At 40.5% G+C, this 27547-nt stretch overlaps 1 protein-coding gene across 30 annotated transcripts in view; it reads left to right on the top strand.

Annotated features, from left to right (window-relative positions):
• ANK3 (ankyrin 3) overlaps positions 1-27547 on the top strand; it is an 818082-nt gene that overhangs the window by 698193 nt on the left and 92342 nt on the right. For all 30 annotated transcript variants that reach the window (XM_089683172.1, XM_089683174.1, XM_089683180.1 and 27 more), the window contains one exon: positions 17165-17288. In XM_089683172.1, coding sequence (XP_089539298.1) covers positions 17165-17288 — 124 coding nt within the window. The remainder of the gene's footprint in view (positions 1-17164; positions 17289-27547) is intronic.

Genomic DNA, 27547 nt, shown 5'->3' with positions numbered 1-27547 from the left:
AGAATACTTCCTATGCACAGTTTATATGGGATGCAAACAGGGGCGGACTGACCATTTGGAAACTCGGGCACTGTCCGAGGGCCCCGGCTCAGTAGGGGGCCCCATGAGATGCCCCTGGTACCTTTTTCATAGGCTTTTTTGAGTTTGGGCAAGGACACAGGGGCCCCATGATCCCCTATTGCCCAGGGGCCCCATGAGTTGTCAGTCCGCCCCTGGATGCAAACTTTGCTAGCATTGGTCATCTCAGATGTGAACTCACTTGCCGGGAAAGACCATGGTGTCAGGAGTAGAGGTTGCCATGCATGCTGGAAAATATCTACAGCACTTTCTTCAGCATAACAGAATACAGGCCTGGACTGATAATGGCAGCTGTGGCCTTTCCCAGAGTTACTGGTATGTGCTACTCGTGGTTTAGTATAAGCCTTGCAGTCTGTTCATTCTCAAACACTATGCTAAATTGTAACTCCAACTTTTTAATTGCTTTCCAGTTTTTATTCCTGTCTATTGACCTGTTTACATGATAAGAAAATTGTATGAAAATTTTCATACGTGGAACGATCAGCAGATTATCTGATTGTTAGTATAGTGCAGTGGTCTCCAAACTGCAGCCTGGTGGCCAGATGCGGCCCTTTGCTTGCATTTATCTGGCCTTTGGGGCACTATTCATCCCACCAAAATGAGACACTATTTTGTCCACTGACACCAGCAATGGGCATAATTCCTGCCACTGACATCAGCAATGGGCAACTATTCCTCCTACTGACACCAACAATGGGGCACTAATTCCTCCCTCTAATGCCAAAGATCATTATTATTTTAGGTACTTATATAGCTCTGTCAATTTATGCAGCGCTTTACATATATATTGTACATTCATATCAATCCCTAACCCTCAAGGGGTGTACAATCTAAAGTCCCTAAGGATGGCCATACATTATACAATTTTCTGGAGATTATTGGTTTAGATTTACCAAAAACCATATAATAGGAGGTCAAACCTAACAACACTTTCAATTGTATCCAATTAGGCAGGCTCTTGCACTACATAGTTGAAGGTAAATCTAAAGGAAATTGGACAGATATTTGTAAGAAAATTGTAGTGTATGGCCAGCTTTACTCACATTCATGCATACACATACTAGGGCCAATTTAGACAGGAGCCAATTAGCCTACCAGCATGTCTTTTGTAGTGTTGAAACTCCAGGCAGGAGGAGCCCTGGTTGGGATTCGAACCATTGACCCTAGTACTTGCCAGGCAGAAGTGCTAACCATGTAGCCACTGTGCTGCCCAAAGATGGAGTACTGTTTACTCCCACTGATGCCAGGAAAATTTCTATTGCTGTTGGCCACAGCCCTGCCCCACAAAAGTCTGAAAGACAGTAAACTGGCCCTTTGTTTAGAAAGTTTGGAGACCCCTGATATAGTGCTTTCAACAGCCGATTACGTCTTTTCGGATGACAAAAACCGATGGTGCAAGCTAGAAAATGTTTATTCTATGTGAACACAACGTCTGATTTTCATTTAATGTCTACAGTAATCATGCAGAAATAATCAAATAGAAAAAAATGTGCATTATCAGAAGCATAGAACAACCCTACACTTCCTCTTCTACTACGCTAGTACATAGCTACATTGGCCTACGTTTGCCTTTGTCAGCCGAGAATTTTATTACAAGTCCGTACCATTCTGACTACATCATGCCATGCACTTTTGTTGAAAATTGGTTGTCCAATGTTCTCATAGTGTGTACCAGGCTTAAGACTCCATTGCATTGAGTTTCCCTTACTTGCTGTCTGCTTCCATACAATAAATGGGGTAGCAGTGGTCACTGGGTCAGGAAGGCACAAGCAGCAGAAGTTCTAACCTTTCCTTGCTCTGTTGGACCCCTTCTTGCAGGCATAATGCATGTATACTGTTGTAGGGTGAGCACTATTGCTCAGCTGCCGCTCATATGGGTCTAGGCAGCTCCAAGGTTCTGTGCTCAGAGCGCAATCTGATAGCTCCTGGTCTCTGTTTGCGATTGGGAGCCAGAAACACAGGCTCCTGATCATGTGACCCCTGTGACAGCCAATCACAGTCATCACAAATGAGAAGCCACTCAGCTTCCTGGTGTTAACACCAGCTTAAAGAGCTGTCAGTAATTGGCAACGAGGGGTTAAAAATATATTTTTGTATTTCTTCATTAGACAGATTTCCCATTACTTTTGTCCTGTCAAAAAGTGAATATAAATAAACTTGACAGAGGATCTAACTCTTTATTTTTTATAGAAAACAAAAATGTTTTGGCCAAATGAGTTGTTAAAATTGACTAATATCTGGTTGATAATATGCTAAAGAAATGATTGAGATGTTACTATAGAAATATTGTTGTTCAATGTACCTTAGGCTGCTTTCACACTGATCCGAAAAACACGACCATTAAATCCTATGGAACTCTTCATCTCATCAGTGGCTGGTCCATTGCATCTCTCAGGGTCCTGCAAGCTGCATTTTTGGTACATGTTTGGTGCGGTAAAAAGAATTAAACATGCATCTCCCTATTGAAATGAATGGAAAATGCCGCAAAATCCCTGCCGGCACCCGGAAATCGCGGAGTATCAGTGACAGGGGAGAGGTCTGTATGTAAACAATACAGATCTCTCCTCTGACAGCTCCAGCACGTTGCTTTGCATTGCTCTGCATAGCAGAACAATACAAAGCAGCTTGCTTACACAGTAGAACACACACAGTTATCCCTTTGATCGCCCCAGATGTTAACCCCTTCCTGCCAAGTGCCATTAGTACAGTATCAGCACTGATCACTGTATTGGTGTTACTGGGGATGTCAGTGACAGTCAGTCCCCCCCCCCCCCCCAATATGTCAGTCCAGCTATACATCGCTGATCGCAGGCATTACTAGTTATGCAAAAAAAAATTCCAGTATATATACTGCCATTTGTAAACGCCGTAACTTTCACGTAAACCAATTAATTTACACGTATTGGGATTTTTTTTAGCAAAGACATGTAGTACATTTTGGCCTAAATTTATGACGAAATTTGATTTTTGCTGTTTTTTTACTGGATGTTTTATAGCAAAAAGTCAAAAATATAGGTTTTTTTTTCAAAATTGTTAGTCTTTTTTTTGGTTATAGCACAAAAATAATAAATGCACAGGTGATCAAATGCCACCGAAAGAAAGTTCCATTTGTGAGAAAAAAAAGAAATAGATTTAATTTGGGTGCAGCGTTGCATGACCACACAATTGTCAGTTAAAGTAACACAGCGCTGTATCACAAACAATGGCCTGGTCAGGAAGGAGGTTAAATCCTCTGGAGGGCAAGTGGCTAATGTGGTTGTAAACCTTTCCATATACTCAGTGAAGTGACTGGCCTCAGTGATACACAGAGATGAAACAAATCCTCCTACATAAGTTGTACCAGCTTATCTGCAGTCTTCTCTTCTCTACATTCGTTGAAAGTACTGAATTTATAAAGCTTGTCTAAGAAGTCAGAAAACTTGAGGCGGAGAGGTGAAGTTACACTCTGCAGAGTTCCCCCCCCCCCCATACAACTCACAGGAACAGAGCTGTTTTTCTCTTGGTGTCAGGAAAACTTATCAGAAGTGTTTCATGCTGATAGCAGAGGAGCGAAGCACCAGAGAGAAATGACACTCAATGCTCCTAATTGAGACACATACACACTATAGAGGGTTATGCTTTGTTCATATTTCATGGTTGAGTAGGGTTGCCACTCATCCCTTTAAAACCAAACACATTAATTACACAGGTTCAGTGGCTGATTAAGGTGGTAATAAAGCTCACTCAATGCCTTATCTGCATTAAATTAGCCTCAGAACCTGTGTAAATAATATGTGTTTGGTTTTAAAGGGATGAGGTGGCAACCCTATGTTTGAGGTTTAGAACCACTTTTATTGTCACAAAGTGACACTTCATTCAACATGGTGTGATGACATGTGATGCAGTGTATAAAAGTGCAGCATCTCTGATTTGTTTTCTCAATCCATCAGAACCCGCCTGAACATAGCATTAGACTGTGACTAGGACGTTTGTTTTCTGTGCGCCCTTACATTGGATCACCAGCTCAACAGACCCGGTGTGAATGATCCTCCAAGGCTTCTATATTCAAAGACATGTGGTTAAATAATATTTGCAGCTGGGAAGAATATTGCAACCATCTGACATTATAAAAAGCCAGAACAATCACAGCAAATGTCTGCTTTGAACTGCTCTTAGTAATTTGCCATACATTATTTATTTATTATTTATTATTATTATTAGTACAGTGCTTTACATATATTGTACATTCACATCGGTCCCTAACCCTCAAGGGGCGTACAATCTAAGGTCCCTAACTTACATTCATACATACACATACTAGAGCCAATGTAGACAGGATCCAATTAACCTACCAGCATGTCTTTGAAGTGTGGGAGGAAACCGGAGTACCCAGAGGAAACCCACGCAGGCCTAGGGAGAACATGCAAGCTCCAGGCATGTGGTGTTGTGGTTGGGATTATGTGCTTAGATCTTAATAAAGATGGTTATTTAAGAAAATCCTAACATGATCTGTCCACATTGAGGTTGTTTTTGCAGCCAGCACAGGAATTGTGGTGAAAACGGAAAAACTAGTCTATAGCCCATAGAGCAATGACTTTTTCTCTTTCTCTCTCATAGTTGTTTTGCTATATTGTACTTGCTTAGCAGAATTATATAGCTGACACATACATGAAAACAAATTGTTAGCAGCAGAAAGTGAAAGTTTCCAACCCAGCTGATTTACTACTTCTGCAATGGGGTTATCAGCAGTTCACACAAATCATGCAGACATAATGATATTTCCTAACCATTGTGATCAGATGAAACCCATGCTTGCATTATGGTCAGCTTAAATATAACTACTTATAGTTGATGTTGTTGTTTGGGCTTATGTTCCTTCATATTCGTAATAGTTGTCATGCCCAGAAAGACCAGGCCCACATGACTTAAAGTCTTACTAAACCCACAACAGTAAAATCAGTCTGTATATGCAGCAATACATGCATGATATACTCACTGTGGAACCTAAGGGGTTAATCCTTCACATTGTGTAAAAAGGCTGTTTGATCCTGTCTTCTCTGATCCTTCCCTTCTTCTACTGTCCCCAATCCATCTACTGATGGTACAGAGCTCTAGGAGGCACTCTGCACATGCTTAGTTTGGTGTATGTAATCAGAATGGGGCCAATCAGCACTGTCCAGACAGGGGGTCGGGGGTTAGGCAGCCTCATAGGACAGTCAGAGCAGAATAAGAACTTCATCCAGTGCTTGGCCGGACAATGATAGAAGTCTCAAGACTTCTATACGGCTGATGAGAAAAGGTATTTGTCAGTTTATATTTACTAAAATAATTGCATTTCGATGTTCTGTGTACTGTGGGAGACCAGATATAGTGAATGCACGGTCCTGGCTTTAATTCTGTCCTGGGTTTCTGTGGCTCACTCTAAGGCCCCTTTCATATGAGCGCACCAATGGGGTCCACCTGTCTATTTTTCAAGCGGACCTGATCCATCCATCCATAGACTTCTATGGACCGGCGGGTGTCAGCAAACAATAGTCCGTTGACACCTGCTGGCATCCAATCTAATCCTGTACACCATAAACAGACAGATGGGGATCTGTTCCCCATCCGTCAGCTGGATCAGATAGGATGACAATTGGGTGCAAATGGACAGGCGGTCCATTTCCATCCGACCGTCCCATTGAAATCAGCAGGCAGTGTCTGTGTCCACTCTGCAGCAGAGAGATCCCCTGCCGAGCAGACAGATCACACTGATGGATCTGTCCTGTCTGAAAGGGGCCTTAAAGTGGTTATAATTATACAAAAGAATTTATACTTTCCTACTCTGTGCAGTGGTATTGCACAGAGCTGCCCCTTACTCCTTCTTCTGATGTCCCCCACCAGGGCTGTCTGCTCCTCCTCTTCTGCGTGTGCCCCCATAGCAAGCCATGTGGTTAGGGGGCCCGCATCCGGGTGCACTTCCAAGCTAGGATGTGTGTGTCAATAGACACAAACAACACGGCTCTGCCCCACTTCCTATTCCCTCCTCACAGGATGTAACTGACAGTAGCAGGAGCCAGTGGCTCCCACTGCTTTCATTGAAGCATGTGAGAGCAGGGAGAGAAGAGCTCCAGACAGGCACAGCGCAGGGTCAATGTAGGACTCAGGTGAATGTTTAGGGAGGGGAGGAGCAGCTGGTGGATGTTTTTTTACCTTAATGAAGAGAATGCATTAAGGTTAAAAAAAATGTTTGGCTTTAGAACTACTTTAAAGCGGAGTTCCACTCAACCTATCAAAAAATAAAAGTCAGCAGCTACAAAAACTGTAGCTGCTGACTTTTAAAAAACAGCCACTTACCTGTCCCTCGGTCCCACAGTGTGTCCCCCGCAGCCCGTTTCACCAGCCGTCTTGTATTCCAGGAGGCCGGCATCTTCAGTGTGGGCACATTCGCGAGTAGCACTGCGCTTCATGAATGGTCTCCTGTAGTCTTCTGGGACCTGTCATGTGTCCCAGAAGACTACAGGGAGGGAGGAAGGGAGGACACCTTCCACTTCCGGTCGCCTAGGCAATCGGACCGGAAGTGGGAGCAGGGACCTGTCAAATTTGGGTACCCGCTCCCCCCCCCCGCGCTCCCCAGCAGTCTTTAAAGCAAAACTTCCCCTTTTGGGTGGAGCTCCACTTTAAGGGCTTTTGCCAGAAATAATAAATGCACTCATATTTGCAGGAAAAATATGTTTATATTATTATAGGAGCCTGCAAAGCATTGCAACTGTAATCAGTGGGTTGTGCAGTGCACAGGTTCCTGCAGCTGCTGATGCATCCTGAGGTGCAGACCTTTGGTTAGAAGTGATTACCATACTTGTGTTCCATTGAAAACTACAAGTCCCTCTGCCACAGTAGTATATTCATCCATAGATCTCAGATTTGTTCATAACCAGGTATAGCCAGATCCGACTCATCCAGATGTGGAGATGAACAAAATATTTAGACATTTTAAATGAATTTCTGCAATACTAATACTGTTTAACCTAGCAGGTCATGTTGGGGATTCTTTGCCCAAATCTCCAAAAAAAAGGAAGCAAATTTAATTTAACATCCCGGACAAGTTTTCCTCATACACTATATAATGTGACTGTAGCTGTCGTCCTAAATTGTATTCATATCTAAAGGCTGAGTTGACATCCAGACCAGTAGATAAGAACATTTAATGTGTAACTAAAGCCTAAACTTTTTTCCACTAGCTTTAGATCTCTCAAATTTTTTTTTTAACGGAGAGAGAGAGGACATTCCCCTCACTTTTGTATCAATGACAATGTTGTCACTAGGAAAGGAAGTAAGGAAAAAATCTCCAGCAGGGACAGAAAATTGATGGAGGCGCCAATACTTCCCCATACTTCTGGAAAAATGTTTGTAATGATGTTGTCTCTCTCTGTTGTTTTTTATATTCCCCTCACTTTCTGTCCCAGTAACAACTCTGTCACCAAGAAAAGAAGCGGGGTGAAATCCCTCAAGGAAGAATAATAAAAACCTGACAAAGGTTGTAGCAATGTCTCACTCAATCCACCAAAAAAGTAATTCCTTAAAGGTTGGGCCTAGTTGTGTTATGTAGGGGCAGTCTTTTCTTTACAAGAAGGCATCTGTTCTTTGTTGCATGGACTTTAATTGAAATGTTTATGTGAGGCATGATAGTGTTGTAAGTTATGACTTCCTCTTATTGGAAAACAAGATAACATTTAGTTTGAAGATTGACTGGTGCGTTGTGTTGAATGGCCTGGCCTGCACCGACCTTCCCTGTTCGGCTGAAACACGTTGTGGGTTTATTTCCAATATGTTTGACCCTTATGAATTTGTATGCTTAAAAGTATCTAAATATTATGTGCACCCATGTGTGTGTATATATATATATATATATAGATAGATAGATAGATAGATAGATAGATAGATAGATATAGATACTGTATATATATATATATAGATCCCTACTAATTGGACAGTAAAATGTATAATATGAAACCCTGTTTTTTGGCATACCTGGAGCATTGTGATTATTATAGACAAATAAGCCTGGCCTACAGCTGTTCTTCATGCCTTTTCATATTGTGTAAGTACGTCATAACAAAAGAGTATTATCCAAATGTTAAATGTACAGTGTCTTATATAATAAATAAAGTAAACATTCATTGCAACTTAGTGCATATTGGGGTTGATTTACAAAAATTGGAGAGTGCAAAATCTGGTGCAGGTCTGCATAGAAACCAATCAGCTTCCATTTTTTTTTGTCAAAGCTTAATTGAACAAGCTGAAGTTAGATGCTGATTGACTACCATACACAGCTGCACCAGATCTTGCACTCTCCAGTTTTAGTAAATCAACACAATTGTATATGAGCTGGGAAATAATAACAGTAATGCAGATGTTATGATTGGAAGGTACAAACGTTCATAGGGTTTGATTATTGCTCCTACAGTTTGTTGAGATCCAAGAGGACAAATAGCCTTCAGAGTAAATTAGGTGGATTTAGAAGTTTTAACACATTTAAACATGCTGAAAATCATAGGAAAATGGAGGAATATATCATACATCATAAAAGCTGTCCATATTAGTAGCCTGAAAGGATCCTTATTTTGGGGATAGAGGTTGTGAGACCAGAGGAGGAGTTACAATCACAGTGTATAAAATGTCAAGATAAGACTCCAAGTGGATTTATGAGATGGACACAATCACCATTAAAAGGATAAATACTGATATTGATTATTTTTAACAAGAGAATAGATGCAGAAGCTTTATAGTGACATTGTGATTGTTTTTATATTTTTTTAAATTAATAAATTATTGTTCATGAAATTTAAGAATCAGTTTGATTATTCAAGGGTTAAGGGTGGAGTATCCTTCATATGCAAAGGTAGAATGCATGCCTGCACAGCTATCCTTGTGAAAGACAGAAATTTCTTGTCAAAATGCATCAGGCGTGATTCTGTGCTCCAAACACCCAAGTGATGTCAATCCTTGGAATTGTCAGCTTAGGTGCACCACCCAGACACAAATACCAGGCCGGGCAGAGGCACCCTCTCCTTTATGCAACAGTAAATTAGGTATCTAGTGCATTTGTACAAATGGATATTTTTGTCTGTAAATTTTAGTACATATTTTTAATGTCTGTGATAGAGAGTTGTTTAGCCTTGTGGATTTACAGTTTATATCCTTTAACTAAGTGGACTGTTATTAGTAGCTCTTGGATATCCTAATAAAGACAAGAGACTAAGTCACATAGTTACCTTACTATATGTGCTTTATATATGGTATTAGAAACTTTTAAGCTACAGTGCATTTGATTGTATTTCTATTGGTTCTAGTGAAACCTATAGCAACAATAACATTTACTGTGTAATCTATCAGGGTTTCATCACTGGTAACGGTGGCACACAATTATTGCCATGTAAAGCAACACTCCTGCTAGTATCTTCTCTTTTACACATAACGTATTCTTGTTTTACTGGTCATGACATGACTTAGAATATTGTAACAATTTGTAAATAAGAGATTACTGTGGTTTTTATGACGATGGAAAAGAAGAGTAACCGATAACTGTAAAAGGAGAAGCCGTCGCAGTGTGTATGCTGAGACAGTGTCTTTGCCTACAGACTTTTCTGCCTATTTGTAATATGTGACATTGTGCTAAAGCCCATCTCCAGGCAATAGAAAGTTATTCCATGCAGTGGGACCCGCACTGCACAGATTAACTGCTCCTTTTTGTCTAGGGAGGAGAAAGGAGATACTTATCCAATCTTCCAATCCTCCTAGCACAAGTCTGGTCCAACACCCCTGTACTCCAGCAGTCTTGAGTTGTGGACTGTTCCTGATGTCATCAAGCCCAGAGAAGGCTCCATAGCCCAGGAACAGTCCATCGCTGGACTGTGGGACAGCGCAGTTTTCTGATGGAACAAAGTATAAGCTTTCTCCTCTCCCAAGACAAAGCGAGCAGTTGGCCCGAGCAGTGCGGTTAAAGTCCAACTGCATGAGAAAACTTTTTTTTTTTTGCCTAGAGTTGAGCTTTAAATTAGGAGAGTCATGGCATAAAATCTATAAAGCTGGGTATACACAAGTTTGAATGAAAATTAATACAAAAATTCTTAGGAAAATGTATACAAAAATTTTCAGTACTTTCTAATGTCATTGGAAAGATTTTGTTTGCTTTTAATATTCGCTTTTGCAATGACAAATGACTGATTGACAACCACATATACTGTTAAAAATTTGTACATTTGAGAAAAAATTTCCATCCTGCTCCTTTGAATTTTCTCATCACTCTGGTTGTCAATTCGATCCAACTAATGATTGGAAAAACAAACGATCTTACATTGTTCTTAACAAAAAATGTGGTAGGAAATTCAGCTAGTGTATACCTTGCTTTAGCCAGTATACGTTAGTTTTGTGTTTACAGTAGTTTTACAAAGCTACACCTATGTATGAAAGCTTAGTTCCCACACAGATGAGAGTTCCTCATTTTGTGACCTTCCATAGACGAGACCTTTCCAAGGTAATAGTTTAACCAGCAGCTGTCACCGAGAGCAGGAAGTTTTGCAGCCTGTCTGCAATCTACATGAGCCAAACTAATCGACTGAGCATTATGTTTAGAAACCTAAGTAAACATGACATTATTGATGTAATATGACAGACAGTGCTAATAATGTGCTGGTGTAATGATTCCAGCACACAAGATCAAAAATGAACAACTAACTACTGTAGTTTTCTGTTAAAGTGTTTCTTTTGTATACAACGTATTATATTTTATACATCTTGTTTCTTATTAAAATAACACCTGACCGTACATGGATCGAAATTCAGCAGGGGCCATGTATGGGCAAGGCTGATTGTACCCAACTCAATCCATTGATCGACTTCGGTAAAACCAGCCTGTCAGATTTTTCTGTATGCGATTACTGCCAATGGATCTATTTGCTAGCAGTAATCATTGTACTCTGCATGCTGGGAAGGTTCCCTATGCCCCCTCCCCATCAGCAGAATACAATAGCACTGTGTGAAGGATTCCCCCATCAACACTGATTGTGTTGATGGGGGAATCAAGTAATTTTCTTTCCTTCTATCTGTGGACTACTACTCTAGTACTCTCCTCTCCTTTGAAATTAACCTGGATACATAGAAGAGCGGAGCTTGTAGCTATATGGAACTCTCTTCAGTGCTAGCAATGGGCCGAACACCCCTGCTGTTCAGTTCGCGGTTGAACATTTGAACCTAATGAAAGTTCGACTGCGAAATTTGAACAGAGGGACAATTCACTAAGCAGTTTCTTACCACATCTGAATATACAGAAAGATACTGCACGGCTGCTAAAATACTGCATGAGCTATACTATTAAGTATTTTAGTAGTGAAAACATTCTTTCATGTTTCAGCTGTCAGCGGGTTTCCCTGATGACAGCTAAATGTAAAAAGGATTGCTGGCATTGCCCAGTAATTAAAAAAAAATATATATATGTGGGGGTTCCCCCCCCCCTTCATACCAAGCCCTCCGGTTCTGGTATGGGTTTTGAGGGGAACCCCCATGCCAAATTTGTTTACAAAATGGTATGAGGGTTCCCCCGCAACATTCATACCAGACCCTTATCTGAGCATGCAGCTCGGCAGGTCAAGAAGGGGGGGGGTGAATGAGCCCCCCCTCCCCCAAGCCATACCAGGCCACATGCCCTCAACATGGAGGGGGTGTGTTGGGGCAGGGGGGGACAAGGGACTCTTCCTCACAACCTTGGCCAGTGGTTGTAGGGGTCTGCAGGTAGGGGGCTTATCGGAATCTGGAAGCCCCCTTTAACAAAAAATTACAGTAGACAGTCTTTGAGAAGTCCGTTATTAAAAACAAAAAAAAATGTCCCCCGAAGTAGATCCAACATCAATCATGATGCCCGCCGATCGGAAAGAACAAAAAAACCCACTCCGCTCTCAACGATGGATCCTGCCGTCTGACAGCTGCGCTGGGATGACTGTTCTTAAATACTGTGATGATGTCACAAGGGGGCGGGGTCAACCCTGCCCCCGTGTGATGTCATCATGTGTTGTGATTGGCCAAAGCATTGCACCTGACATGTGGTCAGGTGCTTTACTTTGACCGATCACAATGCACTGTTAGGGCGCAGTGCATTGTGGGGCGCCGCCGAATGCCCTTACCATTTGTGTGTTTGGCGAATGGCAAATGTTCGAGTTTAACATATGTTTGACTAGAATATCATGCCCAGCAGTATTCAATGCACTAAAAATATCTGAGCTTGACGATAGTTGAACTTCTCTGGATTCCTGACCAGATTAATGCATGAGATGGAGAAAGGATGTTAAGATTGATGGATAATCTGACTGATAGGACCAGCACATTTTTGTGCATTATTACAAGTGTGCATCTACTGAGGACACATGTGAATGCGGGGTGTAGATACTCCTGACAAGGGTTTATACTTGGGTAACAGTGAGCGTTGGGGGGAAAAAAACCCTTCGTACTGGGACAGTTGGTTGCAGGAATTACAAGCCACAGACTGAACAACTGCTATACATTCTAGCAGTCATAATTTGAATCAAGTTTGTCTATGAAATTAAAAAAAGGGTTATCTGAAGGGCTGCATTATGTATTGTTGACCTCTGCCCTAGGCAACACAAAAATTGTCTGCCCCCACGGACACTGACCAACGCCCCCCCCCCCTTTCCCCCTCCCATGGAGAGAGCCTGACATTGACCAACATTACCCTTGCCCCCCCCATCTGGGAGAGCCTTCCACTACCCCCCCTTCCCGTTGATAGAGAGAAAGACATCCATCTTCACAGCTCCGGACATCCCCGGGAAAGTCAGGCTCTACATACACCATCAAGCAGCCCGCAGCCTCTCTCGGATCCCACCTGGTTTCCATGGCACACGTGTCCCTTCTTCCATCCCTTCTTCTGGGGAGAGGTGCTGCCCCCCTGAAAAATGCTGCCCTAGGCAAGTGCCTTGTTTGCCTTGTGGTAAATACACCCCTGCTCAGATCCCTTGTTCCCACACTGAGGAGTGCAAACTTGGTCATTGTCATTCTCAAATGAAAGAATGGGAAATCTCCAAGACATCCTTGATCTCACATTTAAAACTTTCACTGATTCTCTCTATTCGCTAACATAAAAATGTGGCCACTGGTAGCAGGTTAAATACACTTGTAATTTTTATTTTTTGGAATATGTTTTGTATAACAAGAGATAATGGAGCAATGTTGAGCACTTGTATTTATCTAGCATCTGGTGAAGGTAAAGCTCAGTTTACAGTGAAGCATGATTTCTTAGCTTATTTATTCAAAGGTGTACCTGACCAACTGGCTAAACCTCAATAGAGAACCTCAGCCAAAAATGTTGGGAACTATTGCTCTAAGGATTATTAACACTGTAAAGTGCACAGCAAGGCAGGCTGCAGTATCACACATTGCTTGGCATTATGATATGCCTTTTCCTGCAGTGCTGAATAAACTTGAATAGAACCACGCAGGACAACAAATGGATATGTATCATACGTGACCCTGGAGTGCCTTGGCAAAATGCCTAAAAATTGCCCAAAAATTGTATACAAGCCAGTGGGTGGAAAACCTGAAAAATGGGCAGGCAGACCTGATTGGAACCTCTATTCTCCTTTATGGAGTGATGGGTGTAAAGGGACATGTGTCTGTTTACACCCACCGACATCCAGTCCAATCTGATCTGCCAAAAATGTGACGGATGGGAATCCATTCTGTTGGATGGGATGGGATGGCAGTTGGATGAAAATGGACAGGCAGTCCATTTCCATCTGACTGCCTATAGAGGACAGTGGGCTGTGTCTGTGTCCGCTCTGCAGCAGTCATTGCTTGCTCAGCGGGGATCAACAGAGGGATCCCCTGCTGAGCAAGGAGATCCACTGATGGGTCCACCCCGTGTGAAAAGGGCCTAACCTACCTTTTTGTTACACAAAGCCACAGGTTTTCATTGTGCACCATTACAGCCTTTTAGCTGCCAGCATCCTAACAACCAATGAAACTGAGAAAGAGAAACATTGGAATACTAGTCAGTACCAGTGTGCCAATGTGTGCTTGCTTTGGAAGAATAAATGCCCTCTAAGTTTGGGCATCCTATGTGTGTGGATGTTGCTGCATTATGTAAAACTATTAGTTTATTTTTGTACATTTTAGAATGGGGTGCCTCATGATTGTGCATAATTTTAAAGGGTCCTTTCACATGGGTGTGCTTTCACATGGGTGTGTCTTTCAAAAAGAATTTAGCATTTTTGACGCATCTTCTTTTGGTGCGTTTTCTGACCTCCAGCATGTACCTGTGAAAACTGGAAATGTGATTTAAAAATTGCACCAAAAACACAGTGGGTGTGTTTTTTATGCATTTTCCACTTATTTCAATGGAGAGGTACGTTTTTGATGAGCTTTTTAACTTCTTGCCAACCGCGCTATAGATGGCTAGAGCGCGGTTGTCCAGTTCTGGGAGGGCGCCATATGACATCCTCCCAGAACACACCCTCCCACACGCCCCCAGCGGCACACACCTGGCGATCTCCGAGATTGTTCTGTCCTACGACACAGCTGATCATATGACTAGGTAAAAGGCCAATCACAGTGGCCTTTTACCACATGATGAGCTGTGTCCAATGACACAGCAGATCACGGAGTAAATACAGTTGCCAGTTATCCGGCAATCGTCATAGAACTGATTGGCACTGAGGATCAGTGCCTACCAGTGCCACCCACCAGTGCCCAGCAGTGCCACCCATCAGTGACCCCTATCAGTGCTGCCCAGCAGTTGCGCCCATCAGTGCCACCAGTCAGTGCCCAGCAGTGTCGCCAGTCAGTGCCGTCCATCAGTGCTGCCTATCAGTGCCACCTATCTGTGCCCAGCAGTGCTGCATATCAGTGCAGCATCATCAGTGCCACCTCATCAGTGCAGCCTATCAGTGCCCATCGGTGCTGCCTACCCCTGCCACCTCATCAGTGCCCATCAGTGCTGCCTATCAGTGCAGCCTCATCAACGCACATTAGTGAAGGAGAAAAATTACCTGTTTGCACAATTTTATAATAGAAACAAAGAAAAACTTTTTTCTTTTCAAATATTTTGCTCTTTTTTTCATTTATAGTGCACAAAATAAAACACCGCAGTGGCAATTAAAAACCACCAAAAGAAATCTCTATTTGTGTGAAAAAATTATAAAAATTTCATATGGGTACAGTGTTGCATGACTGTGCAATTGTCATTCAAAGTGCAACAGAGCTGAAAACTGGCCTGGGCACGAAGGGGGTAAAAGTGCCTGGTAGGCAAGTGGTTAAACATTTACTAAAATTTCAGCCCGCAGGACTTTTAAAAATGCCCTGCACCCCGCAGATCACTAGTGTGAAGAGTTCCATAGGATTTAAAGGGATATGTTTTAAATGCAATTTTGTCCTGCGTTTTAAACTCCAAAAGCACGTAAGTGTGAAGGGGCCCTAAAGATTTAGCCTGATTTATAATGGCTAAAACATTCCAAAATATATCTGATGATTGTTATTCTTGAATATTTTATTCAATTAAAAATCACCCATTTCTCTGGACTGCTGTCCTATATTTGTGGGTAGTTTATGTACACTTTTACTGATCCTTGGATATAGTCACGTAGTCTTTTTCAATGGTATACCCATGAATGCCATGAACTCAATAAGGCAAATTACTGAGCACTGCCAGTGCAGTTGTTCTAGATCTGAGGGGAAGCTCTTCTGATTTCTATCAGCTAATCATGTGCAAGTAAAAATTCAGTTTTTTTTCCCCTTGCATGTGATTGAGTATTGTTTGCCAAGTGAAGCTTTACCTCATTTACTAAGCCCTGGGACAACTGCACTTGCAGTCAGGCCCGTGGATAAGGGTACCACCAGTCCTCCTGTACGGGGCCCAGGCCAGCAGAGGGGCCCAGGCAGTTGGGTGAATCAGATGTGGGCAGGGAGGGTGATTGGCACGATGAGGGTACAATTACTGGAACCGATCCCCTGTATAGCTCTCTCTGCAGCAGTTGTAAGCTGCCTTCAGCTGCTGCAGAGAGAGCCATACATGGGATTGGTTCTAGTAATTGCCCCCCTGCTGCACCCATCACCTTCCCTGTGCACCATATGTTTTCCCATGCTGCTCAGGCCCCCTGTGTGCCCCCACCCCCGCAGTGCTGCCAACTATCCTACCCTCCTTCCTACCAGCAGCTGCAAGCACATAATAGGATCCTTCAGGATGGAGAGTGGGGGAAGGGTCCTGTAAATATGTCACATTTTACAAGCCCCTTTCTTTCCTGGATGAACACAATGAGTGATCGGTACCAATCACTCACTGTGTTCATTCATAACTGAAGCCTAGTAAACTCTGGGTTTTTTTTTTTTGGGGAGGGGGGGCCTGTCCAGTTGGCTGTATTGGTCCCTGTGGTTTCTAACAGCAGCCCTGCTTGCAGTGCACAGTAAATTCGCCTGTAGTTAATCAACTCCAATGTATTTATTTATATATTGCTAACATTTTATTTTCCACTTTTATTGTCAGATTTAAGAAAACCCCACTAATATTATTATTATTATACAGTATTTATAAAGCGCCAATAGTTTGCTCAGCGCTGTATAGGCATCATAGGTGTTATGTTATTTGCACAGCATACGATCAAATATTTTTGTAGATTATTTCTCTCCTATTAGAAGTTTCGGAGGAGAAGGCGTAATGGCTGATTGTAAGCATTTCTGGGGAGTCTCACAGTAGTTCTATCTGAGGAATCACTAAGCTATCTCTCATTAATATAAAACGCAGTTGCCCAATTTATGTATGTTTTACCCTTTGTTAGGGCAAACAAACATGAAACAGTTGTAAAATGGTTTATAGCAACATGTTTTATACAGACACACAATATCTAGAAAATAAAAAGAGGTTGCCATTAACATTTGCAATTTTATGTGATATACTAACGGAGAAAAATCTATTGATATCTGTGTTCGGATGCTTGGTGTACATATTGTCATCACTGCATGGAAAAAGGCCTGAGGCTGGTATGTCATTGACGTGTTGTCAGAAACCTTACTGAGAGGGATTCCTCACATCATCATTTAAATACAGTTGGTTCTTTATTTTTCTCAGGTGAAGATGCAATGACAGGCGACACTGACAAGTACCTTGGACCACAAGATCTGAAAGAACTGGGGGACGATTCTTTACCCCAAGAAGGGTATATGGGCTTCAGTTTAGGAGCCAGATCGGCCAGGTAAGGCTCTTCTGTCTATGAATGTCATAACCCATATTATACCATTGTGATACATTTTATCATCTTTTTTTGATTTTACATTCTTGCAAGACTCCAAGTTCATAAACAATAAAAATATATGTGTGCAAAACTGACTTTTTCTATTTGTTCTGGACATCTATCATGTCTGTTTATAGATCTGTATATATATATATATATATTTTTTTTTTTTTTATTTTTTTTTTTAAAGTGTAATTAGGGTTGATGTATTGGATTAATTGTGTTAGTTTTCAGTGGTAGGCATGCATATGATTGTAAACAATTAGATTGTATTTCTGAATGGTGAAAGCTAAATTTTTGTTACAAACGGTGTTAGTTTAGTTGTTTTTTTTATTATGTCATTATAACGAAGTCCAAATTTGGTACATGGTAAATGCTAGCATCTGCTGTTGTGCACTGAATTATATTCAAGCTGTAAGGTTTGTTTATAGGATGACCACTTGAATAGGAATAGTCCTGGCGAGTTTTTCTATATAAACCTATATAAAATAATAATAATAAGATATATACGTAGATGCTTGCAGTCAGTGTTGTAGCTAAAACAGTTGGGACCCACATTCATACTGCCTGGCTCTCCCTTTTATCGTACCTTTACCATTTTACTGCTCTCCGTTATTGAAGTAGTAAAGGCTTTATTAGCTTTAGTAAATTTTTTTTTTTAATAATTCTTTAATTTAGTTTTCAAGAAATTACAGCATACAGAAAGGCATAAGGTGCTTTTGTTTCAGAGAGCTGAGTTTCTGAAATATCGACAAGATACAAAGCAAAGATGTTCAAACACGGATTGTCTTGGCTTAACAACAGTGTCATAGTATAAAAGTACATAGTGATGTAGTAGAATAGTAAATGTTTGAATCGTGCAGCGTGTCAGCTATTCTTGCAGAAGATTCTCCAATGCAGAGCTTCATAGGCAAGCTGCTGATGACAACAACAGAATGCTGCTACTCGGTGCTTCCCCTGTGTTTGGTAATATGAGATATGATGTTACATGCTCATGTGCAAGAAGTATGTGTTGCACCATTACTGATGTCAGCAGCTTCCCAGTGCAACAGTGCATTTAGGTGTTCCATACCTGCCTTTTTGTATGTTTAACCATTGTAAGGATACCTAAACACCTATGTTCTTCCAAAAATGGGTATTCTCACGCACTTGTGCATGGATATTGTATATGCTTTTTAAATTCACCTTGGCGTGCTTGCAGTGCATATCCATTGCATATTATGTGCAATTTTAAGTGCATTTTATATGCACTGTGTTTAAGGGGAAATTATGTTAATACCTTTATGCAGTTATTTCCTTCCTTTTACCTTATTTTCTGATAAAGTGCCTTGCACACATGAGTTTAACACGTTACCATTCATTTCTGTGTAATGGACTTTAAACACCAATAACTCCATTTTTGGAGACCACTGTGCCCTAAAACCTGAAAATGGCTCCATTCAAAAGAATGATACATAACTCATCACACTCATTTTAAACATACCTTAAAACACATAGGGTGTAGATGCACCCTAATAATGTGATAACAGAGCGGCCAGGAACCAGGCTGAGCAGTAGCATGCAAATCAAGTGATGATTAACCCCTCTTCCTCCACCCTCCTGCTCATCTCACTTCCTTCAAATGCTCTATACATTAGAGTTCCTTGCACACTGGCTTAAAAAAATGCTGCTCCTAGAAGAGTTTAGTGTTTTGCCTGTAGAATCAGTTAAGGGTAACCTACATGTCCATACACTTTAGGTAGTCTAGAGGCATTTTTTAAGCTCAGCATTTGGAGGCTGTTTAGCATTTTGGACAGCGTTTTTCTGGCAGAAAGAAAAGCTGCATGCTGCTAAACACTAATATAAAAAAAGCTCAAAATTAGCATTTTTTTCTGCCAAGAGCACTGGCGTTTTTTTAAGCGAGTGTGCATGAAGCCTAAAAGAGGACACAATATGCTTACATGCCTTGCAGAAAATGCTACTTCAAAATCCATGGCAAGCTATGTGCAAAGCTTTAGATATTGGTCATAGGATCTCTGCCAGGATCAGAGTTCAAGCAGAGCTGCCAGTTGGTCCCTTATTTGATATCATATAACCATGAAGCCTAGCCATTTGATCACATGACCAATCACTGTGGAAGCACAAACCAGAGCTTTCTAAATGACAGATCATTATTGTGGGGCTTCCTTTAACATCTAGAAAATAAATGGAGTAGGTCCGCAGGAGGGCTTTCCTTGATGTGTTATTTCTCTGTAGGTCCTCTTTATGAGGCTTCTTTTTCATGTTACCAGTTTTGCTTCTTTTCCATTGAAGGAGCCTCTGGACAATGGAAAAACCTCCTTTGATGTGAATGTCTATCTGTACTTACAGGCTGCTTGGACAGCTACTGGCAAGGAAGATATCTACTATATGTATCGTTGGCTGGAAAAAGTTAGCTGAAACTGATAGATTTGTAAGCACTGTATCAGTGGGTATGATTATAGTCCAGAATAATGAGCCTTTTGACCTCTGTGTACTGTATTGTGTCATCATTTTAGAGAGCCATACTAATACCAGTGTCTGGTCAAAACTGAGATCGGCACAGGCTTCCTTAGTTTTTAAATAAATAAGTAAACTTTCCAATTATACTGAATTATTGTTATAATAAAAGATTTGTAAAGTGCCATTAATTTTCATGACACTTTACAAAATTAAGGGAGACAGTATAATTACAATACTATTCAAGACAAGAGGGTTAAAAAAGCTTACAATATGTAGGGAGGGGCAGGTGATACAAAAGTTAGTACCTGTGAGGGATGAACTTGATGGAGAAAGTAAAAGTTCAGCTTTTAGGTGGAGGCAAGATAGGCTTCCTTAAAGAAAAGAGTTTTCAAGGATCGGAGACAGTGTAGGAGACAACCAAACAGATTGGGGTAGGGAGTTCAAGAAGCGAGAAAAGAGAGAGGCTCTGGAGAAGTTTTGGAAGTGAACATTGAAGGAGGTGAAGAGGGGGCTACAAAGCAGGAGGTCTTGGGGATTATATGGGTGACATTTTGAGACAAGGTTGGTGATCTAGCTTGGGTCCGAGTTATGAATGGCGTTGTATGATGATGTTAGGTATTTGAATTTCATTCACTGAGTGAGTGGCAGCCAATGGAGGGATTGGCAAAGAGATGTAAGATGTTTTAATGGACCAGTAGTTGACTAATTGCATTTTGGATACACTGTCTTCTTGTCTGTGACAATTAAAACATCTTCACTGATGCTCTGTTATTAGTGTAATCCCACAATCCTTGTGTAATCCTATATATCATATACTTAGACATACACTATTATGTTCCTATGAAAATGAAGGCAAGGATCAGTTAATGAGCATCACAAACATGAGCCCTGATCTCATAGCTTCGATATGACATAAGTATGGATTGGAGAAGTCATGTGATCTGCAGTTACAGGTTCACAAAAGTACATTAAGCTCACTTCAGCATTGTGGTACTTTCTGTGACTATTCATTGTCTTCATGCCTAAAATCAATTTGTAAATTAAAGTGAACCTTTCAGTAACTTTTCAGGTCTGTGTAGATAAATGCTTAACCTGTCATAAACTACAGCAACAGTATCATTTTTAAATAATCTCTCCCTTTTTACCATTAAAATCCATGTCTTAGCTCCAGGCAACTAACTTTGCCTAGGCTGGAATTATATCATGAGTCTGCTGCAGGCGGGAGGAAGCATTTCCTTTGTCTCCTCTTCCCCAGTGATCAGACTGAAACATTGTAACTTCGAATGCCACAAGGTGAGAGGCTGAACTGATTTATGACAGACGTTAGTGAACACAGCCAACAATTGCACAGCTACCAGGATTTACATTATTATGTCCGCTCTGAGCCAGCATTTCAATCCTGGTAGAAGTTGACCCTAGAATCTAGATGATGACAGAACAAAGATGGCACTGTACTTCTGGAGGAAAAAGCAGATGAAGTCAGGGGAAAAACTGTGACCCTTGTGAGAGGTAATACATCTGTTATGCCAGCCATAGAGGCTTAGAATCTCAGCCAGTTGAGCAGGAACTGGATGAGATTTGAACCATGTATGGGCAGGCTGAATATACCCAAGATGATTGATCTATCAATTTGGTGGATTTTGCATGTGATTATCGCTAGAGGCTGGTATAACTGTTAGCTATAATCACTGTCTTCTCCCAGCGGGGATGGCTTTCCCTGCTGAGAAAACACAATGGCTCATCAGGAGGGATTCCCCTGTCAACACTCTCTGTGGTTACAGGAAAGAAATTTGCTCTGTGTATGGCCTACCTAAGTGTTATACTTAAAGATTACTTAGTCTGTATGGCCTTAACATGAAATAATATATCTGATGCTGTGTCCATTTTTATTTTAGAATGGAAACATACCTGAAAATACTTTGCTGAACTTTTTTTCTGACCATCTCAAAATGCTGCTAGGCACCACGAGGTCTACTATTACTTCTCTGATCCTGAAAAGCCTCCTCTGTGCCAAGTTTGAGATTGCTTTCACTGTGCGACAGAAACCTTGACTTTTTGGCTTGAAGCATCAACCACGTCTGCCCCCTGCCCAGTTTAGAGTGCCTTATTGGCAAATGACTGTATTTAAGTAGAGACATTTAATCAAAAACTAAATATCATTTGGGGTGGGGCAATCCTTTAAAGTTCAGTGACTGAATGCTTGCAGTTTTAGTCATGCAACTGAAAATAACCGGTGTAGGTTGATCCTACCCTTCACCAATGCACAGAAGTGCTCGATGACGAGATCTCCATAAATGAAGGCTGCATTCTCAGCACTGAGTCAGACAACTGCCTACACTTGATCATTTTTAAGAAAGGTTGGCTTGCATTTATTTTCCATAAAGGCCATATGAAACCTTGAGCACACAAGCATTTGTAATGTTATTTTTGTGATGACAAATCTGCCATTCTGTCAGTACTTCAAGATTGCAAGGCTTCAGTCCCCCAGGATTCTGAGAAATAGCAAAGCACCCCATGCATACATAGAAAATGCATAAAAGATACAGAAGTAGACCAGAAATTCTATAATAAAATGACATTCACTTCTTTTTCCATTTTAGTGTTAATTTTCTGTGTGTTTAGTTTTTACTATAGAAACCTAGATCCATACCAACTAGTTTGGCAGGCAGAGGGACAGAGTCTTACAGGATAATATAGCTCATGATTTTGCATGGCTCTGGAGGAACCCAACGCCCATCAATTTATCAGGATATTACACTTTACATGTGGAATTCAGGCCTGTTAAGACTCTGTGGGCTGAGATATTGCTGTCTGTACTCTCTGGAGTTTTGCGAATACTCACACAGCCTCACATTCTCTGTGAAGCTTATTCAAAGCCTGAAACAAACAAGGCAGTGTGTTTCTGGAGATTAATGTCTGTATTTTGGATTACGGTGCAGTTTGTTTTCTATCCGGCAAATGTTCAGCTAATAAAACTTTTTAGTTGTAGCTCCTCAGCAGTTTTAAAAGTGGCCATTTTGTGTAAAAATTTATCTTATTGTGATTGGTAAAGAACACTCATATTGTAAAACAGATCAGTTCCAAGTCAATAGCAGCAATGTATTGCTAATTCCACTTCCTTTTGTTCCTTCCACCTGCCGGGCAAATGTATAAACAACTACCTGTGCCTCCATCTGCCTACCTGTGTTCTTGGGGTGAGGGACCCCCTCAAATGTGACTGGCTGTGCAGACATTGGGCACTGCTTTGTGGCACCCAGAGGACATTGTCACATGTGCCTCATAGATGGCTGTGTGTTTTTTTTCCAGGGAACCAGTAGCAGCAGTGTCAAGGTTTGAGCCGGTATCTTATTGTACCAGTTGTACACCAGCTTTGTTCATTTGGCTATTTAGTTACATGTTGATACATGTGTACTTTAAGGCCCCATGCACACAGGGTGTTGGCTTACCTCTCCTAAACACCTATCCTCTTGTCAGCTGCATGTTTGCAGCAAAAACGATTGACATATGTAAACGCATTTAGGTGCGTCAAGTGTCTGGGTGTTAATTAATTTATTTGGCCAGATTTCTGGCCATTGAAATGAATTAACACTCAAGTGCTTGAAGTGCCTAGTGTTAAAGTGATATTAAAGGCTGATTTTTAAAAAAATAATAAATGTTATACTTACCTGCTCTATGCAGTGGTTTTGCACAGAGCAACCCTGATCCTCCTCTTCTTGGGTCCCCCAGCCGGCGCTCCTGGCTCCTCCCTCCTGCCAAATGCATCTTGCTGTGAGGGCACCTGAGCAGACTCACTCCCGAGCTGCTGCTCTGTCCGTCCATTCAGACACATGAGACGGCTTGTCCCCACCCCTGCTCTCTCCTAATTGACTCACTGGCTGTGATTGACAGTAATGGAAGCGAATGGCTCCTGCTGCTGTCACAGACAATGAGAAGGAAGAGCCACATCGAGAGGGGGCTCAGGTGAATATTGGGAGGGGGGGGGGGCTGCTGCAAACATAAAGTTTTTTTTGCCTTAATGCATAGAGTGCATAAAAAAACCTTGAGCTTTTACAACCACTTTAATATACTTTTACACAGAAATACACGAGATGCCCCTAAATGTAATGTGTGAGCATGAGCCCTGAATTTTAAAATTACTTCTCTAGCAGTTTTGTATGTTACATAATTTTTTAAACTAGAGTTTTTTTTTTTAGTGGTCATATGACATCAAACAGTGGTCACATGTATTTGTATGATGCAACCTTTATTGATTCTCAGATAGACATGGAATAAATTTGGAAGATTTTCTACATGCCTTATTTTCTTAGCAGATACAAATGGTTCCATTATGTTAGGTGTACCAATCCATCCTCCAATACGTGCCAACCAAATGTGTCTGCTGTGATCTGCCTGAAGTGCTCATGTATCTTGATCAAACCCCACTTCTGCCAAAATCATCAGGATTGGGAGGTGATCATCTTGCTGCATGGAGATATATATATATATGTATATATATATTCTTTTAAATTGGAGGCCTTATTTGAATATGTTATTTACAGTTTACAGATCTGAAATTATTAAACTGTATACTTTTACAGACCTTTTAGCTTATAACCCTAAAGCCCAATTCTTTGATCTGTTAGGAACTTAATCAGTTGGGCAGTGCATACCAAATCATTTCCAAATATACGTATTCATATTTTAGCTTCTATTTTGGTGTTCTTTTGCTTATCAAATCATAGTCTACATGTTATATGCATAAATTGTAGTAATTTTTCCTCAACAAAATATAAAAATGTTTATATTTGTTTACAAACAAATAAAAATTAACTTGTGTATAACATGTAGATATAATTGAACAGTTTGATCATTTCTACGTTTACATTTACTGCGTCTGATTTTTTTTTTTTTTTTATTCTTACTTTTTTTTCCTCGGTCATAATAAATTACTTTAAACTAGTCCTAAAGTCAGGTAAGAAAGCATGTAATCCATTCGACATGTTGCTTTTTAACGTTTGCTCATTTTCATTCATATTGTGCTGTGGTGTGATATTTATTTTCTCTATTTCCATTGTCAGAATATTGTTTTGTTATGCTTTTTATGTTTCAATGAAGTTTTCATACCATTTGGCACAAGTGGGTTAAAGCAGCCTTTCCTATTTGCCCCAGAAACCCTGCTATTATCAGCTGTTTGGTAACCATCACCAATGCACCAGACAGTTATTTTGTGTAGATCCAGCCTTCATGTGACACCAAGCATATTCCTTACAGAAACTGTTTCTTAGGGATGACAAAGAGGCTAGAAGCTATGAAGATATAGCACCTGACAAGCGCTGCTCAAATTGTATTTGGGACTTTAAAGCCTCACTGCAACTTCAGTTTAAATCAGCTAAATACTTCCGAGGAGCATCCAAACAAAAGGTGTTCAATGATCTTTCGCCTTCATTTAAAGCAAACAAAGCCTGAGTAGAAAAGCCTGTTTTCTGCCAGTAGCTGTAGAATGGGATCTATGTGCTCTGTGTAGAGGTGTAAAATTTTTAGGAAATTTTCAAGCCATGGGAAAAAATGTTTTTTGGGGGTTTTTTCGGAAAAAATAGGAATTTTTGAAAGAATTTTAAAAAATCAGCATGGCGTAGTTTTACAAATTGAAAGTCTTTTTGTGACACATGAAATGCAGTGTTTATAAATGTATTATGTGTAAAATAAAAGTAAAGCTTATTTAGTAAATAAACTAAACTTGGTTTTTAAAATTTGTGATAATCCTGAATCAGCAGAAAGAGTGTTTCTCGAGTGATAGCTGTGGAAGGAAAAGCTACATGCACTTTCATCCTGGTCTTTATCATTTATTCCAAGTATTTTTAATGTCTCTAGGGCACTCCTGGCATTCAGGGATGTGTTTTGTCATCCTTGTAGCATTTGCAGAAGAATATTTCTTCTCACAATATTTGCGAATTGCAGCTTTGCTCTCAGCAGAAATTGCAGTGGAAATGTGTACAAACTCTAGATGTTGATCTCACCATTTTACTGAGAGGAGGAAAAGAAAAACCTATTTACTGACGAGACTATAGGTATACTTATACTGTGATGGTGGAGAACGTTCATAGAAATCTTTTAAAGGTTATAAAAATCAACTAATTTGTCAGACAAATGTACCCTCTTACTTTTCAATTAAGGCCTAAGAGGAGGACAGAAACTATCGCCTACTGTAGCCCAACAATCACCCAACTGTAGGAGGTACAAGATGGAACCCACAAGCAAACTGTACCAGATATTTTCCCCTGCAGTGCCTCCTATTGGCAAAAATGCATATTTCATATGTTTGAGAACTGCATTAAAAAGTGTAGTGTTACATGAATTGTATTCCAGGATTTGCTTGTCTTCAGCTGAGAGAACGTGCGATAATTTAAGACTTTACAGAATTTCCCAGAAATCTTTCATTAAGATCTTCATGTTACATAGTTTGAATATTATGTCATAGATATATTATTTATCATTGTAAAAAAACAAATTCCACACTCCTTTTTTACCAGTTTTTCCAGAAAAAAAATGGAAAAAAAAAAACATTTTTTTCTCCAACTTTTCCATTTTTTTTTTTTGAAGGCCTTCCTATCTCTAGCTATGCGTGTACACAATAATCTCTCTGAAACACCTCCTTCTGAGTCAGATGTACATCTCTGAAAAACCCTTGGTCCATGCTGATTGGGAAACTCTGGCTTTTAATGACATTGTGTCTGGTTTCTGTAAAGAAATTATTGCTTATTCACAGAGAGCAAGGGTCCCACTTTGTAGTATGCTGGCAGGGCGCAGACCTTTCTACTCTGACTGTGGCTGCTTTAGAAAGCAAACAAGCTGTAAGACATGAAACACCTTTTGCTTTGATGCACCTGGAATGTACTGTATTTAGCTGATGTAAACTGAAGGTTTAATTGGGCTTTCAGTTCTACCCCAGGGTAATCTTAATAAATATTTATATCCACAATGTGGATGTATAATTTGATACAACTGGAAGGTGCGGGTCAAGATTCTCTATAAAGACATGTTACATTGCTCCCCAATGCTTTGCCAAGCTAAACCCAAAAAACTGCTGTTGGGCAGGCTTGCGCCTTAAATTTCCACCCTCAGGCTCAGCATCAATGTGTCCAAGACACACCTACCCAGTAAAGTCCTAAACAGCTCTCTTCACTCATGGCATTTTACTAGATACAAGATTTGATTGGGGTTTTCATTCTTATTGCTTGTTGTCCCTAAAAGATCCAACCAATGCTCAACAGATGATATCCTTCATCTAACCAACCAGAATGCTTAATACTGACAGGCTTCCATTTCTTGTTACATGTGTTCTTCCTGGGCTCTGCCACTGAAATATTCATACATATCATTGTTAATTAGCTCTATTAAACAATGTAATTGTGCTGTTAACTTCATGTGTTCAAACTGCCTTAATGCCATTATTTTGCCACTGCTCTGATGAATTAACTTTGAACTGCATGTAGTCTTTTTGACTGGAGTGAGGGTGTCTTAGTGGATGTTTGATTTGAACTGGATTCGGTTTGTGTTTTAGTTATAGGTTTTGGTTTGGGTTTTGCCTTTCATGTACCTTCCAGGGTTCAATCTGAAATCAAACTGCAATGCAAAGTTGAATGACATGAGCTTGAATACAGCTATATCCATGTTTTCCTTTATAAGGTTCACCGAAGGATAATGATTATCTCTTACATTTCTAATAGAAAAAAAATATTTAAGCTCTTTCCTACTTGCGCTTTTTCAGAGCTCACCATTTC

This window comes from Staurois parvus, unplaced genomic scaffold (assembly GCF_062004578.1).
Source record: "Staurois parvus isolate SC_StPar_1 unplaced genomic scaffold, SC_StPar_1.0 ptg000303l, whole genome shotgun sequence".
NCBI classification, from domain to species: Eukaryota; Metazoa; Chordata; class Amphibia; order Anura; family Ranidae; genus Staurois; species Staurois parvus.
Note: the sequence above shows the minus strand (reverse complement) of the source record. Positions and strands in the feature narration are given on the sequence as shown.